This window comes from Sturnira hondurensis, unplaced genomic scaffold, assembly GCF_014824575.4.
Source record: "Sturnira hondurensis isolate 20B ecotype Veracruz unplaced genomic scaffold, ASM1482457v3 Scaffold0010128, whole genome shotgun sequence".
Classification (NCBI taxonomy): domain Eukaryota; kingdom Metazoa; phylum Chordata; class Mammalia; order Chiroptera; family Phyllostomidae; genus Sturnira; species Sturnira hondurensis.
The window spans coordinates 30832916-30845726 of record NW_028082759.1 but is presented as its reverse complement, the minus strand read 5'-3'; the positions used below and the strand labels follow the sequence as shown (position 1 = coordinate 30845726).

Below are 12811 nucleotides of genomic sequence, written 5' to 3'. Positions count from 1 at the left end.
CAGGCAAGAAGGGGCTGGAAAGAAGTATTCCAAGTCATGAAATCCAAAGACCTACAGCCAAGATTGCTTTATCCAGCAAAACTTTCATTTAGAATGGAAGGACAGATAAAGTGCTTCTCAGATAAGGTCAAGTTCAAGGAGTTCATCATCACCAAGCCCTTATTATATGAAATGCTAAAGGGACTTATATAAGAAAAAGAAGATGAAAAAGATGAACAGTGAAAGGACAGCAAACACACAGTTATTAACAACCACACCTAAAACAAAAGCAAACCAAGAAGACAGCTAGATCAGGAGTGGAACCATAGAAATGAAGAACACATGGAGGGTTAGAAACAGGGGGGTGGGAGGGGGAGAAGAGGGGAGAAGGCACAGAAAATAGCATAGATGGTAGGCAGAAAATAGATGGGGGGAGGGCGAGAATAGTGGGGGAAATATAGAATCCAAAGAACTTGAGACACGTGGTTATAAACTAAGGGGGGGAGAATGGTGGGGGAGGGAGGATGTGGGTGGAGGGGATTGAAGGGGGGGAATAGAACAACTGTAATGGTATAATCAATAAAATATATATATATATAAAAAAGAAAATAAAAGTAAAGTGAAGATGTAAAAATAAATAAAATAAAAATACCATTAATGCCAATATGCAGAAAAGTTTAAGACAAAATGGACCTTATTTATTTATTTATTTTCAGAGAGAGGGGAAGGGAAGGAGAGAAATATCAATGTGTGGCTGCCTCTCATGTGTCCCCCACTGGGAACTGGCTTGCAACCCAGGCATGTGCCCTGACTGGGAATCGAACCTCAATCCTTTGCTTCACAGGCCTGCGCTCAATCCACTGAGCTACAACAGCCAGGGCAAAATAGACTTCTTAAAAATACAATTTACCAAAACAAATTAAAGAATAAGACTTATAACTAAAAAAGTTTAATCAACAATTATAAATCCACTCCAAACAAAAAGCCACCAGGCTCATATAGTTTTACAGGTGCATTTGATTAATTGTCCCAGAATTGATAATTAGGTAGTTCTAAACTTACACCTGTTCCAGAAATAAGAAAAGAGCAACTATATCCTAACATATTTTGAGGTTAGCAATACTTTGATACTAACACTGTCAAGAAAAGCAGGAAAAAAGTAAGTCCAGTCTCACTTGTCACCAAGGCCCTCTTACCAGCTGTTCTGTTGATAACAGAGTGTAGATGAGCATAGGGGAGCAAGAAGGCCAGTAAGAAGGCTGGCACAGAAGTAGCACCTCCTAGACTGGGATGAAAATGCAGTTAGCGGAAGTGCTTGGAATTGGGGTACATTTTAACAGTGGAGTCAATGAAAGTTATTGACAGAGTGATTAGATATGGGTAAAAAAGAAAAGTATTAAGAACAAAGAATGAGTCCAGTAGTCATTCCCTAAACAACTGGAGGAACAATAGTACCCTCTATATGATGAAAACAAAGAAATGAGTTCTATTAAATTTAAGATACTTATTAGACAACTCAGTGAAGTTATCCAGCAGGCAATTGGATACATGAATCTGGAGGTAAGAGGCAAAGTCCAAGATGAATATACAAATTCGACAGTCTTCAAGTACAAAAATATCCATCAACAAACCTCAAGTATTCTGGAAGTCTATGGTTAATATCATGGCTTTAGAAAAATTTTTTTATCTTCACCCAAAGACATATTTTCATAGCTTTTTAAAGGGTAGAGAGGGAAACATTGATACAAGACAGGAATTGGTTGCCTTCTGAATTGGGGACCGAACCTGCAAGCTGGGTGGTTATGTGCCCTGACCAGAAATCAAATCCATGACCTTTCAGTCTACAGGACAACACTCCAACCAACTGAACCACACCAGCCAGGGCAATATTGCTGCTTCGTAACAGGTGTATTACATAGCCAACTTCATAATTACACCTCTTGCTGTATTGTTGGTAACACCAGAACGGAAAGCTGACCTACACAAAAGGAGCCATAGTCCTGTATACCTGGTGAAGGACTAAGCCTTCTGATGATTCAGAACTGGCACTTCAAACATGTACAGGTCTTTACGATACAGTTTCCAAAGTACTTCAGAGAACTCAATGTTTCTTTTAATAATGACAATTCAAAAAAGCAATTTGCAGAGGGACCATTTTTCATTAATAGAGCTAGGCCTAACAAAGACAGATTGAGATTTAAGTGCTTTTGATGAGAGTCTCTGGCATAGTGCTTCTTCCTCACCCTGAGCTGAGCAGAGGCACTGGAGACCAACATACGATCCCAAGGATGAGACCCAGAAACTGAAACTGGCCTGTGGAAGTAAACTCCAGAAGGAAGTTCACTTGCCAACCAACATGTTTATTTTTCTTTCTTTTTTTTTTTTGACAGAGCTTATTAACAGGTGAGCAAACAAGAGCCAGAAAAAAAAATTTTCCTCAGTGTCTTCAGAGAGGCCAACAGCTTGCCCTTAACATTACAGATAAAAACAACATATTCCTTTAATCAACAGTAGGTTTATTACCATTAGCAAAATTTCAGTTTTCATTAACCAAGACCTGGTCACAAATGAGCCACCAGGGAAAAGGTTAACTTGTTTCTAAGAAAACAAACCACAAGAAAGATGAGAATTAGCACTCAAAACCATACAACAGAACTGCTAGAGGAGGAAGTGAAAATTTGGGGAGAAAACGACAAAGCAAAAGCAAGCACTTGAGACCTAAATGTCACAAAGACCTTAGCTTCTTTAGAAGTTAACATTTGACATGTAACATGTCGAATTACAAATTTTAATAAATAAATTAAAGGGAAAATGGTCACTGCCTCATTTGGGAAGTAGAATATTAGGTGCAAGAATTATGCCAAATTACAGAGCAGGGAAAAAATAGATGGAAATCACACATATACAAAAATTAGAGAACTGAAGAATAGATCCAATACAAAATGAATATTCTGTAAGTAGAAAAAAGAACAAATGGAAGTGTTAAATAAAAAATCCACAAATTCTTTGACACACCTCCCTGCATAAGGTAGGGCTTAATTTTCTTCCTCTGGAGTGCGGGCTGGACGTACTGACCGACTGCTTCAAAGAATAGAGTATGCAAAGAGGAAAAACAGACATTTACTTTAGAGAATCCCAGCAAACACAAACTGAACAAAGTAATCAAAGTCAGTATCACCAGCGTAAGTTACGTATGATCAGATGAGAAAGAACTTAAGTGGCATTCTTCCCAAAATCCCACCACCTCGGTCTGCACAAGGAAAGACAGAGAAACTGTCATAGCATTAAGAAGACATGACAACGAAATGCAAAGCTGTTGCAAACCTTGGAACATTTACATAACTTCATCAGTTATATAAATGTCTAATTACTATGTCCTACACCTAAAACTAATATATGTCAACTAAAAAACTGTTTAAGTCTGTAGTTTAAACATTATTGCGCCAAAGTTAATTTCTTAGTTTGGATAAGTGTACTATGATTATGTAACATGTTAATATTAGAAAAACTATAAATATAGGACATGCAGAAACTCACTACATTCTATTTGCAATAAAGTTTTAGAAAATCCTAATGAAGTTAGAAAAATACAACTCCCAAATATCACATTGCTGCAGAAATATGAAATATGTATATGTCCTACATGTAGATGTTCTACAGGGTATGGTTATTTTAATGGCTGCCCTGCCTCTCTTTTTATTGTTAATGATATGTGTTAAGTTCTGCCCAAGGTAAAACCAGTGAAGTATCAGATTATATATTTAAAGTTTAAAAGAGAAAGGTGTGCATGTCTCAAAAAGACTAAGTCTATAGATGAACAAGTGACAAAAAAGTTAAAACATACAATAAATTCAATTCTTCAGGAAAATTAATGACTTACCAGAACTGCAATCTGCATAAGCTGGCTGACACGACTGGAGAAATTCGTGCTAGAGAACTGAACTAAGGCCGTATCGGATGGATAAAACCTCTAGCTGTTCAAAAGCCTATATATTTGTCAGGATCCACTAAAGCGCTATAATGCTGAGACAAAGGCGGCATGCACTGTCCCAGCAACATGATAGATCCCTTTCCATCGAGAGCAAAATACAAAAACTGTAAAGAAAGCATACCAATTCGGTACTACAAAATTTAAACTAAAAAATAATCAAAGGAACAGACAATTATGCTTTAGAGGTTGTTTTTGGAAGTCAACTCTTTAAACTTTGAACTTAGGCTTCCATTTAATTGAGTGTCGCATTCTTGATCCTCAGCGTGCTTTAAAAGATTCTAGTTCTTAAGTGTGTATTTATAAAATAAAGTATTATTTCACGTTTGAGAAAATAGATGTAGTCGAGTAATATATACTATCAACTGAAGATCAAATAGCCTCCAAAGGTACTACAAAATGCGAGAGTTGGAAAGACGTTCAAACAGTGAAGACGGGACACAGTCACTGCACATGTTAGTCTGAGTGCTCCAGATGAGAGTAAGAATATACTTGCAAAGGCTTAGGACCAACTCATGATTTCGGCTGTGATTTAGTTTCTGCAAAATAATATCACTTAACACACTAATTCTTTTTAATGTGTAGTTTTATTTCGGTTTTAGAGTTTACACCTAATTTCACATTTAAGTAACACTGTATTTAAAAAAATTGCAAGAAAAAATAGAAAAGCACAAAGATCAAAAAGAAATCAATGGTCTCTACTTGCAGACACAATTGTCAGGTACAAAATCCTAGATGTTCTATTAGGACTACTAGACTTATTAAGTGAATTTAGCAAAGTCACATGATACAGGACATTTCTATAAACCAACTGGGAAGTAAAACTGAAAATGCCATTACAGTAATAATCAAAATACACTTAGCAATAAATTCAGCAAGACCCATGCTGGCCCTCAACACCACACACTACAAAAATGAAAGAAATGTCTGTCTGTCTAAGCAGACTGAGTTTTAAAAAGGAGGGGGGCTGTTTATCTTTAGTAACATTTAACATTTATCTGTTGAATAAATAAGGGAACCCTATATATGGCACTACAGGTTAACTAGACATGTGCTAAAATTCTCAAGGGGAAAAAAAACTGATCTGGGACCTGGTACACACACATAGGCGTTTGGAGCCAAAGCAAAGGAATCCATATGTAATTCTATTTTAAAGCCAGATTTCTGGAGTCTTTACAATAAAATTAAAATGATAAAATGATTACATTCCAGATTGTTGTTCACAAGCGAAACTGTCCACTAGTTGCTTTTATATCCTAGTTCTTTTATTATGTATCTGATAATATTATGTTGTTTCAATATTGACTGTCAACAAGTATAAGATACTTGAGTTAACACACCTGTCAAGTTTTCTACCAAGAGACAATGAAGTCAGTTTCACTCAGAAATTAGACTGTAATATATACACAATTCAGTGGAGATAAGTTCTGAGAAGCGCATCATGAAGTGAACTTGTCATGGTATATCAGAATGCATGTTATACAAACCTAGATGGTATAGCCCAGTGGTCCCCAATCTTTCACGAGCAGGGACAAAGCAGAATTCAGGTGGGGACTGCCAAAAGGCAGAGCTCAGGTGAGTTTCCCTCCCAGCCCAGTTCCCAACAGGCCACAGACTGGTACCATCCAGGTCCCAAGGGCAGAGGACCCCTGATATAGCCTACTACTATACACCTAAGCTATGTGGTATATAACCTACTGGTCCTAGGCTACAAACCTGTCCAGCACATTACTGTATTGAACACTGCAGGCAATTATTACACAAGGGTGTGTATTTGTATATCCAAACACAGAAAAGGTATTTGATATAAAAGGTAAAAGATGGTATACCTAGGCAGGGCACTTACTATGAATGGAACTTGCTCTGGGCAAGTCAGTGACTGAGCAATAAGTGAATGTGAAGGTCTAGGGTATTACTATACACTGCTGTGGACATTATAAACACCCTTCCACAAGCCCTCCACCTGCTTCCTCTGACAGAGCCAGAAATTAAAACACTGAAGCTGTCTATGCTGCTGCTCCATGAACAACAGGAGATATGGACTGGATTGATTAGCAGTATCAAGAAACCAAATAAAGCATACATCACCATAATAGTGACCATCAGGAGGAAGTGAAAGGTGGTCTGAGGATGAATAAGAAATCCAAGTTCAAGATGGAGAGATAAAGGAACACAGGGGATTGCCATGGCAATGCAGTTCTGGGTATTGCATGCTGGAGGAGTGGTCAAATTAAGGAACAAGCTCTGTGATATTCATAAAAAAGAGGGGAGGAGGTGTCTTAACATGGAAAGGACACAGAACTAAGAATTCAACAGCCTGACTTTGGAAATTTGTTTTTGGTTCCACTGACTCTGGCACAAAGGGGTTTCTCTAGAATTAAACTGATGTTAAAAATAAAATTTACCTATGCTTTACATCATTACAGTCTCAAAATACTTCCAAAGTATGAAGACACGCTGGCTCCACACTACAACAGGAAATGCAGCTGTTCTATAATCTCATGACAGCACTGTTATATATGCAGTCCACTGTTGATCGAAACACATGCACATGACTGGCTAGTAAACTTCTAAATTAAGAATTGTATGTCAAACTTCTAAAATAAACTATTAATGGGGAAGATAATTCAATAATGTAAACTGATTCCTGAAACAAAACTATTTCATATTACTTACAGTTAAATATATACGTATGTTCCTGGAGTGATCGTGTATTGTCTGCTGAAGAAAAATAAATGAAATAATTGAAACACCATCAGTTTAATGACTGTTCATACCACAGTAGGTATGAAATATCTCCCCAAAATATATAATTAATCCAGTAAACAGCTGGGTAGTTCATTTACTAAAAACCTCATAAAATTCTTTATCAACACTGGAACATAACACAGATACCATTAACTCTCCTATGGGTCAACAAAATTAATCTGAGAAAAGAAAAAAGAAACATTATAAATGTTAATTGAAGCACCTCCTCTTTTCCCACACCTGGCTCATCAAAAATATTTACCAAGTTCAGAATACAGTACCACTGCAATAAAAATGAAATTTTCTGGACTATTCAAAATATCACTCAATGTATTATCAAAGCTCACTTAAACATGTAATGAAAAAGCTAATGGTAGCAAGTGTGAGACATCCTGGACCAAAACCTATTTTAAAGAGAAATGTTTTTCAAAGTTTACAATAAAGATCAAAGGAAAAGCAAGATTTTATATACTGAATTTGTTTCTGTATGTCATAATCAATTTTTTAACTGAGAAATACAACCACAGAAAAGTTTACCAAAGGGCAATCGAATAAAGACTTCAACCTAAGAACTACAATGATTAACAGGAAAGCATTCTACTACATGTCCTACTTGAGAAAAAGGAAGTACAGATGGTCTCTAACAATGTTTGAGTTATAATTTTTTGATTTTACAAAGATAAAAAGCAATATGCATACTAAGTTATACTGAGTAGTATTTATTATTATAAAATAGGCTTTGCTTTAGATAATTCTGCCCAACTCTAGGCTAACATTCAGTGTTTGAGCACATTTAAGGTGGGCAGGCTATGACGCTGTGTCGGTTAGGTGTTTAAATGCATTTGCAACTTACAGTAGGTTAACTGGGATGAAACCCCACTGTACGTCAAGGAATATCTGTACCTACAGAACTGCTGCCACAGGTGTAATTGCTGTTGAAGTAATTTCTTATACATCAACAAAAACTTGCTAAGTTTGAGATAGACAACATCATCTCATCTCAGAATCAAAGTTATTACAATTATGGGAAAAATTCTATCAGGTGCTAAAATTTACTCTTTGGAAATACCCAACAATATAAAATCACATACATGACCAATATACCTAGAATATCCTAGAATTAAAACTATTTAATAGAGATGTTATTGTAATTATGCCTTGTCTGTCCCTGAGTAAGTTACAGGGTTTCCTCTCTTTCTGACAGAACAGGTATAGGTAAATGCCATATTTTGGAAGTTCATCTCAAAATTACAGGCAAGTGGAAACTTTATTCCTATATAAAATTAAAAGAGCTAAAAAATTCACCTCAGATTCTGTTTTCTGATTAATAAGGATTCATGAAAATCAAATAATACAATAGGATCTAAATGACTCATTCAGTACAACAAAAAGTGCAATTTCAGAGAACGGATAATTAGTCAAAAGTAGAATCTAATGCTACTTTGATTACTTGAATTTATAATGGACAAATACACCCAGGACATTATCAATTCTTTGTTTTTCCTTCATTTTCCAATTAAACCAGCTCTATCATCAGACACAATACAACATAAACATCAAGCTGAGGTTAAAAAAAAAAGCCCCCCCCCCAATCCCCCACTAACCTTTTCTATTTTACGTTCCTGTGCTGGGCTGCCACTGACTTGAAGTAGTACACTAACACATAAATTTCTTGATTTAACAATTCAGACACTATCAGTTCCCACTGTAGATAATGTGTAATTTATCCCAGCTGAATGTTTTATTCTCCTCTTCCTCCTCTCTACATTAGAAGCCATACTTAGTTTTAATGACTGTTCTTATGACTTTAAATATGCTTAATGCACAACTGCTTCTATCTGAAGAGATACATCATCTCTGTAAACAATTATGTTATCTCCAGAACAATGAGAAAGTTAGTGCATTAATTTACCATTCCTCACATCTTTCCTTCCTGCTCTCATAACATTCTATCTCCCTGTAATTAAATCTCTGACACACTATTGTCCATTTCTACCAGTGGAAAAACCCTTTATTTAACTTGAATGATCAAGCACATAGTTCCTAAATAAAGAAGTATGGCAACTAAACCAATAAAGAAAAATTCTATGGCATTCAAACATCCCCCTAAAAAAGATTTTTCTAAGCTTTTACTCATTTAACAAATGTTTATAAAACATCCATTATGTGCCGAGCATTAGGTTCTAGGGCTTCACCAGTAAAAAAAAAAAAAAGCAAGTCTTGCTCTCATAGGGATAGCTTATGGTCCAATGAGAAGATCAGACATTTTTCTTTTAAGCTCTCTTCACATCTCCAAGGTCAGTGGTTCCCAAGAAGGAAGCTCATTTCATTTGTCAGGCATCAAAGACCACAGTGCCTTTTTAACAGAAAGAACAGAGATGCTTACAGTATTGATACATACTACACTCACAATAAAGACCCATCTGATGCAAAATGCACCTGGAGCCGCCATTGAGAAATTTGTTCTAGTATAATCAGCCACCAGGTCTTATCTTTCTTGAATTTCTTTTTCACTCTGTTGAAATAGCTCAAGTGACTTTCTCATAAAAGACCTCTGGCTAAGCTCTCATACATCTGAAATCTTTATTTTGCATTGCTCTCAATCACAGACTTTGACACTCATCTTTAACAAAATAATGTACTCCATCCCCTCTGCTCCACAACAGATTTTACATGTGAGTATCCAGACCTGTAGATGAGAATTCCCATGAAGTCTGATTCTTTCTTTCTATTGCTCCACATTTTTAAATTTCATTGGTTCAATATCCTGGATGATCAACTAGATCTAAAATATGAGCATCTTTATTAATCTGCTTGTTCACTGCCTTTTCATTTTGAGAATCACAGTTCTCATTTCCAAGAATATTTTCTGGCTTTCTTTTCCTTTTACATATGAATTCTCCCTAAAGTCTTTGTACTTTAAATTAACTTCTGCTGTCTGAATTAAATATTTTAGTGGGTTTATCATGGTTGTTCTTTCAACAAGCTTGATATGTTCTCTTATCAAACATATCAAAACTACATGTTCAAATCTAAATGTGAAGAACCACTCAAATACTACAAAAACTGGTATGGATTTCTCCTACAGTTTTAAGTTTCCCCTATTCCCCTCACTATAAAACAGACAGCCTGACTTTGTACGTTTTATATAACAAGACAGGATATGTCTGGTGGGCTCCCCTACAGGGTGCTTTCCTGGCAAGGCAAGCTGGGGAATTCCTCTATTGCCCAAGTAACCAGAACAAAAAAGAAAAAGTCAATAGAAGACTCAGCAATGACAAGACAGAATTAGCTTTTTAACGTCCTCATCTATCATGAGTAAGCTTAAGAATTTACAAAGAAAAACATGAACACAGTAAAAAGAAATGTGAGAAAACTATAGTTAACCTTAATGTAAAATGTTAAAGTACAAAACTTCTAAGAAAACGCATAGGAAATAAATCTCCCCAAATTTGAGGAAGGCGATTATTTGAAGTCAGATTAGTATAAGCCTTCTAAAAATGTTATTATTCAAAACTGTTTTAGCTATTCTAGGCCCTACACTGGACCTTAGCTTGGAACCAACACACAAACAAAGAAAAAAATAAACAAACAACAAAAACACAGCTTGCAGGACATTTTGGATCAGCTAACAGAATACTGCAGTTATGTTAGGACATAAACAGTATACTTTTGGGGTATAAAGAGCCATGATGTACAAAACTCTCACATTGTTAAAAAATAATCATAAAGCAAACAAGGAAGAATGTTAACAGGTGAACCCGGATAAAAGGCATACTAGTATTTTACAGACTATCCTTATTCTTAAAAATAAATTATAAATTATATCCAGATAAAAAGATTAAAAACAGAGATTCACTCATATTGCCGCATGTCACTATAGTTCAATCATTCTACCATATTACTATAGTACCAATGTGTTTTGACCATTTTCCTGCTCACAGACACTTGTGGTTGTTCCTTTTTTAAAAAAATCATTATTGCCTGTGCTTTTAAGAACATTCTTGTTCATCTTCTGGGTACATGGAAAATTTTTCTTAGTTTTCTATCCTAAAGGAAAACTGCTGAATTACAGCGTCTATGAAACGTCCAGCTTCGTAAGAATACACAAAAGTGCTTCCACACATGGCTTTGTCAATTCAACATCCCCATCTGCGATTTTATAAAAGATTGTGTTAATCTGCAGTCTTCCAATACTACTGGATACTATCAAATTTCTTAATTTTGCCAAATAAATGAATATAAAATATTTTTTCATTATAGTCTTGACTTGCATTTTTCTAATTATTATTAAAACTGAGTATCTTTTTATATACACGTATCGGCCATTTTTGTTTCTCATGAAATGACTTGGCCCACTTTTCAACTAGATTATCTTAAACTGACTTATAGAAGTTCCTCATTATTTTTATTCTCGATACCAATCTTTGGTCAGTTGTGTTCAAATTTTTCCCAGTTCCTAATGTCTTTAAAAATCTTTTGATGAATAGGTTTCAATGTAGTTAAATTTTATCAATCTATTCTTTTATGATTACTGTTGTTGTCTTGTTTAGGAAACCTTCTTTATCCAAGATCTGAAGAATATGCATCTGAGAGAATGTAATCTTCACATACCAGAAGCTTTAAGGAATTTCAGCTACAATAAGACCAAAGGGGTCATGTTAAAAGAGAAGGCTAAAAAATAACTTTTATTTAAAAAATTAAAAAGCATAACAAGTAAAGAGAATCCTACCAAAACACCACTAATTTGTCCTTCGGATAGTGCCAAAGAGAATCTAGAATACATACCTTTCCTTCATCAATGGGATATCAAGAGTATTTTGAAAGCAGTTTTGCTGGAAAGCCAAAGTGCATGTATACCAAAAACCTATGAATAAAAATCTACAAATTCTACCTGGACAAGAGGTAACAGCCCACTGAAAAAAACTGGGCAAAGACACATTATAGATAACCCAAGTGTTTTAAATGCATGGCAAACTTTCCTGATATGGTGATTTCAAACTCAAAAGAGTGTCAAAATTCACCTTCCGGCTTATCCATTGTGCTGGTTTTCCCTGCATAGGCTGATGAATTGCTTATCTGGTGAAGTCACTCACATCATGCCTCTCCCATCTTATGCAACTAACAACAAGCATTAAAGTGCAAAACAAACACCAAGACCAACAAAACAAAACAAAACACCCGCACTACTTTGGGGCAAATATCTGACCTGGACGACCGATCCTCTTCTTTGTTCAGTGATGAGAAGGAGGAAAAAAGCCAAAATGAGTTAAAAGGATACTAACAAAACTATCATGAGTCCAGGTGATGGCTGCCAGATATTAGACTTGGGGGAAGAATGTAAATACAAAGGAATAGTACAAGACAGTTTTGAAAGAATAATGGAACCCATCTGTATCCTGGTTGTGGTGGTTATACAAATATACAAATGTGTTAAAATTCATAGAACTGTACAGGAACTACTCTGTATCCTGACTGTGGTTATTACACAAATACAAATGTGTTACATTTCACAGAACAGTACACACCCAGAATAGTGATTTTTACCCTATGATTAAAAAATTTTTTTAAAGATTTATAAAAAATATTTATAGAAGCTTTATTTACATGTTTCAAAAAACTGGAAACAATCCAGGTGTCCTTCAAAGAACTGGTGAATAAACTGGTAAATCCATATAATGAAATAGTACTTAGTGATAATTAAAAGGAAGAATTGATATACAAAAAAAACCACAAATAAAGAGATATCACTCTGAGTAAAAGAAGCCAGTCTTAAAAGATAACACACTGTAATTTCATTCATCTGACATTATGGAAAATGCCTTCTAGAGACATGACAGATCAGTGAATTAGGGGAAGGGGAAAGGGGGGCACTGGACTACAGAGCAGCAGCAAAAGGAAATTAACAATTTTACTGTATGCAAATATAATAAAAGAAACAAGTTTCAAGAATGTGAAAGAGAAAGAAGTTTCTAAAAGCCATCATTATAGGAAACAAAAACAAGCTGTGAACAGTCATCTTTGTACCCCGCCAAATCAAATGGACTCTGGATCAAGGAATTCAGTTAAGAAAACAACCAACAGATGTAAATGGGA

At 35.4% G+C, this 12811-nt stretch overlaps 1 protein-coding gene across 7 annotated transcripts in view; it reads right to left on the bottom strand.

The window, feature by feature from the left end:
* Window positions 1–12811, bottom strand: part of YTHDF3 (YTH N6-methyladenosine RNA binding protein F3) — a 39139-nt gene that overhangs the window by 6732 nt on the left and 19596 nt on the right. For 5 of the 7 annotated variants that reach the window (XM_037058629.1, XM_037058622.1, XM_037058625.1 and 2 more), the window contains one exon: window positions 6644–6688. The exons of 1 other annotated variant lie outside the window; for it this stretch is intronic. In XM_037058629.1, coding sequence (XP_036914524.1) covers window positions 6644–6688 — 45 coding nt within the window. Of the gene's footprint in view, window positions 1–6643; window positions 6689–11234; window positions 11352–12811 lie in introns of those variants that run through there. One more of the 7 variants, XM_037058626.1, reaches the window with a different exon arrangement.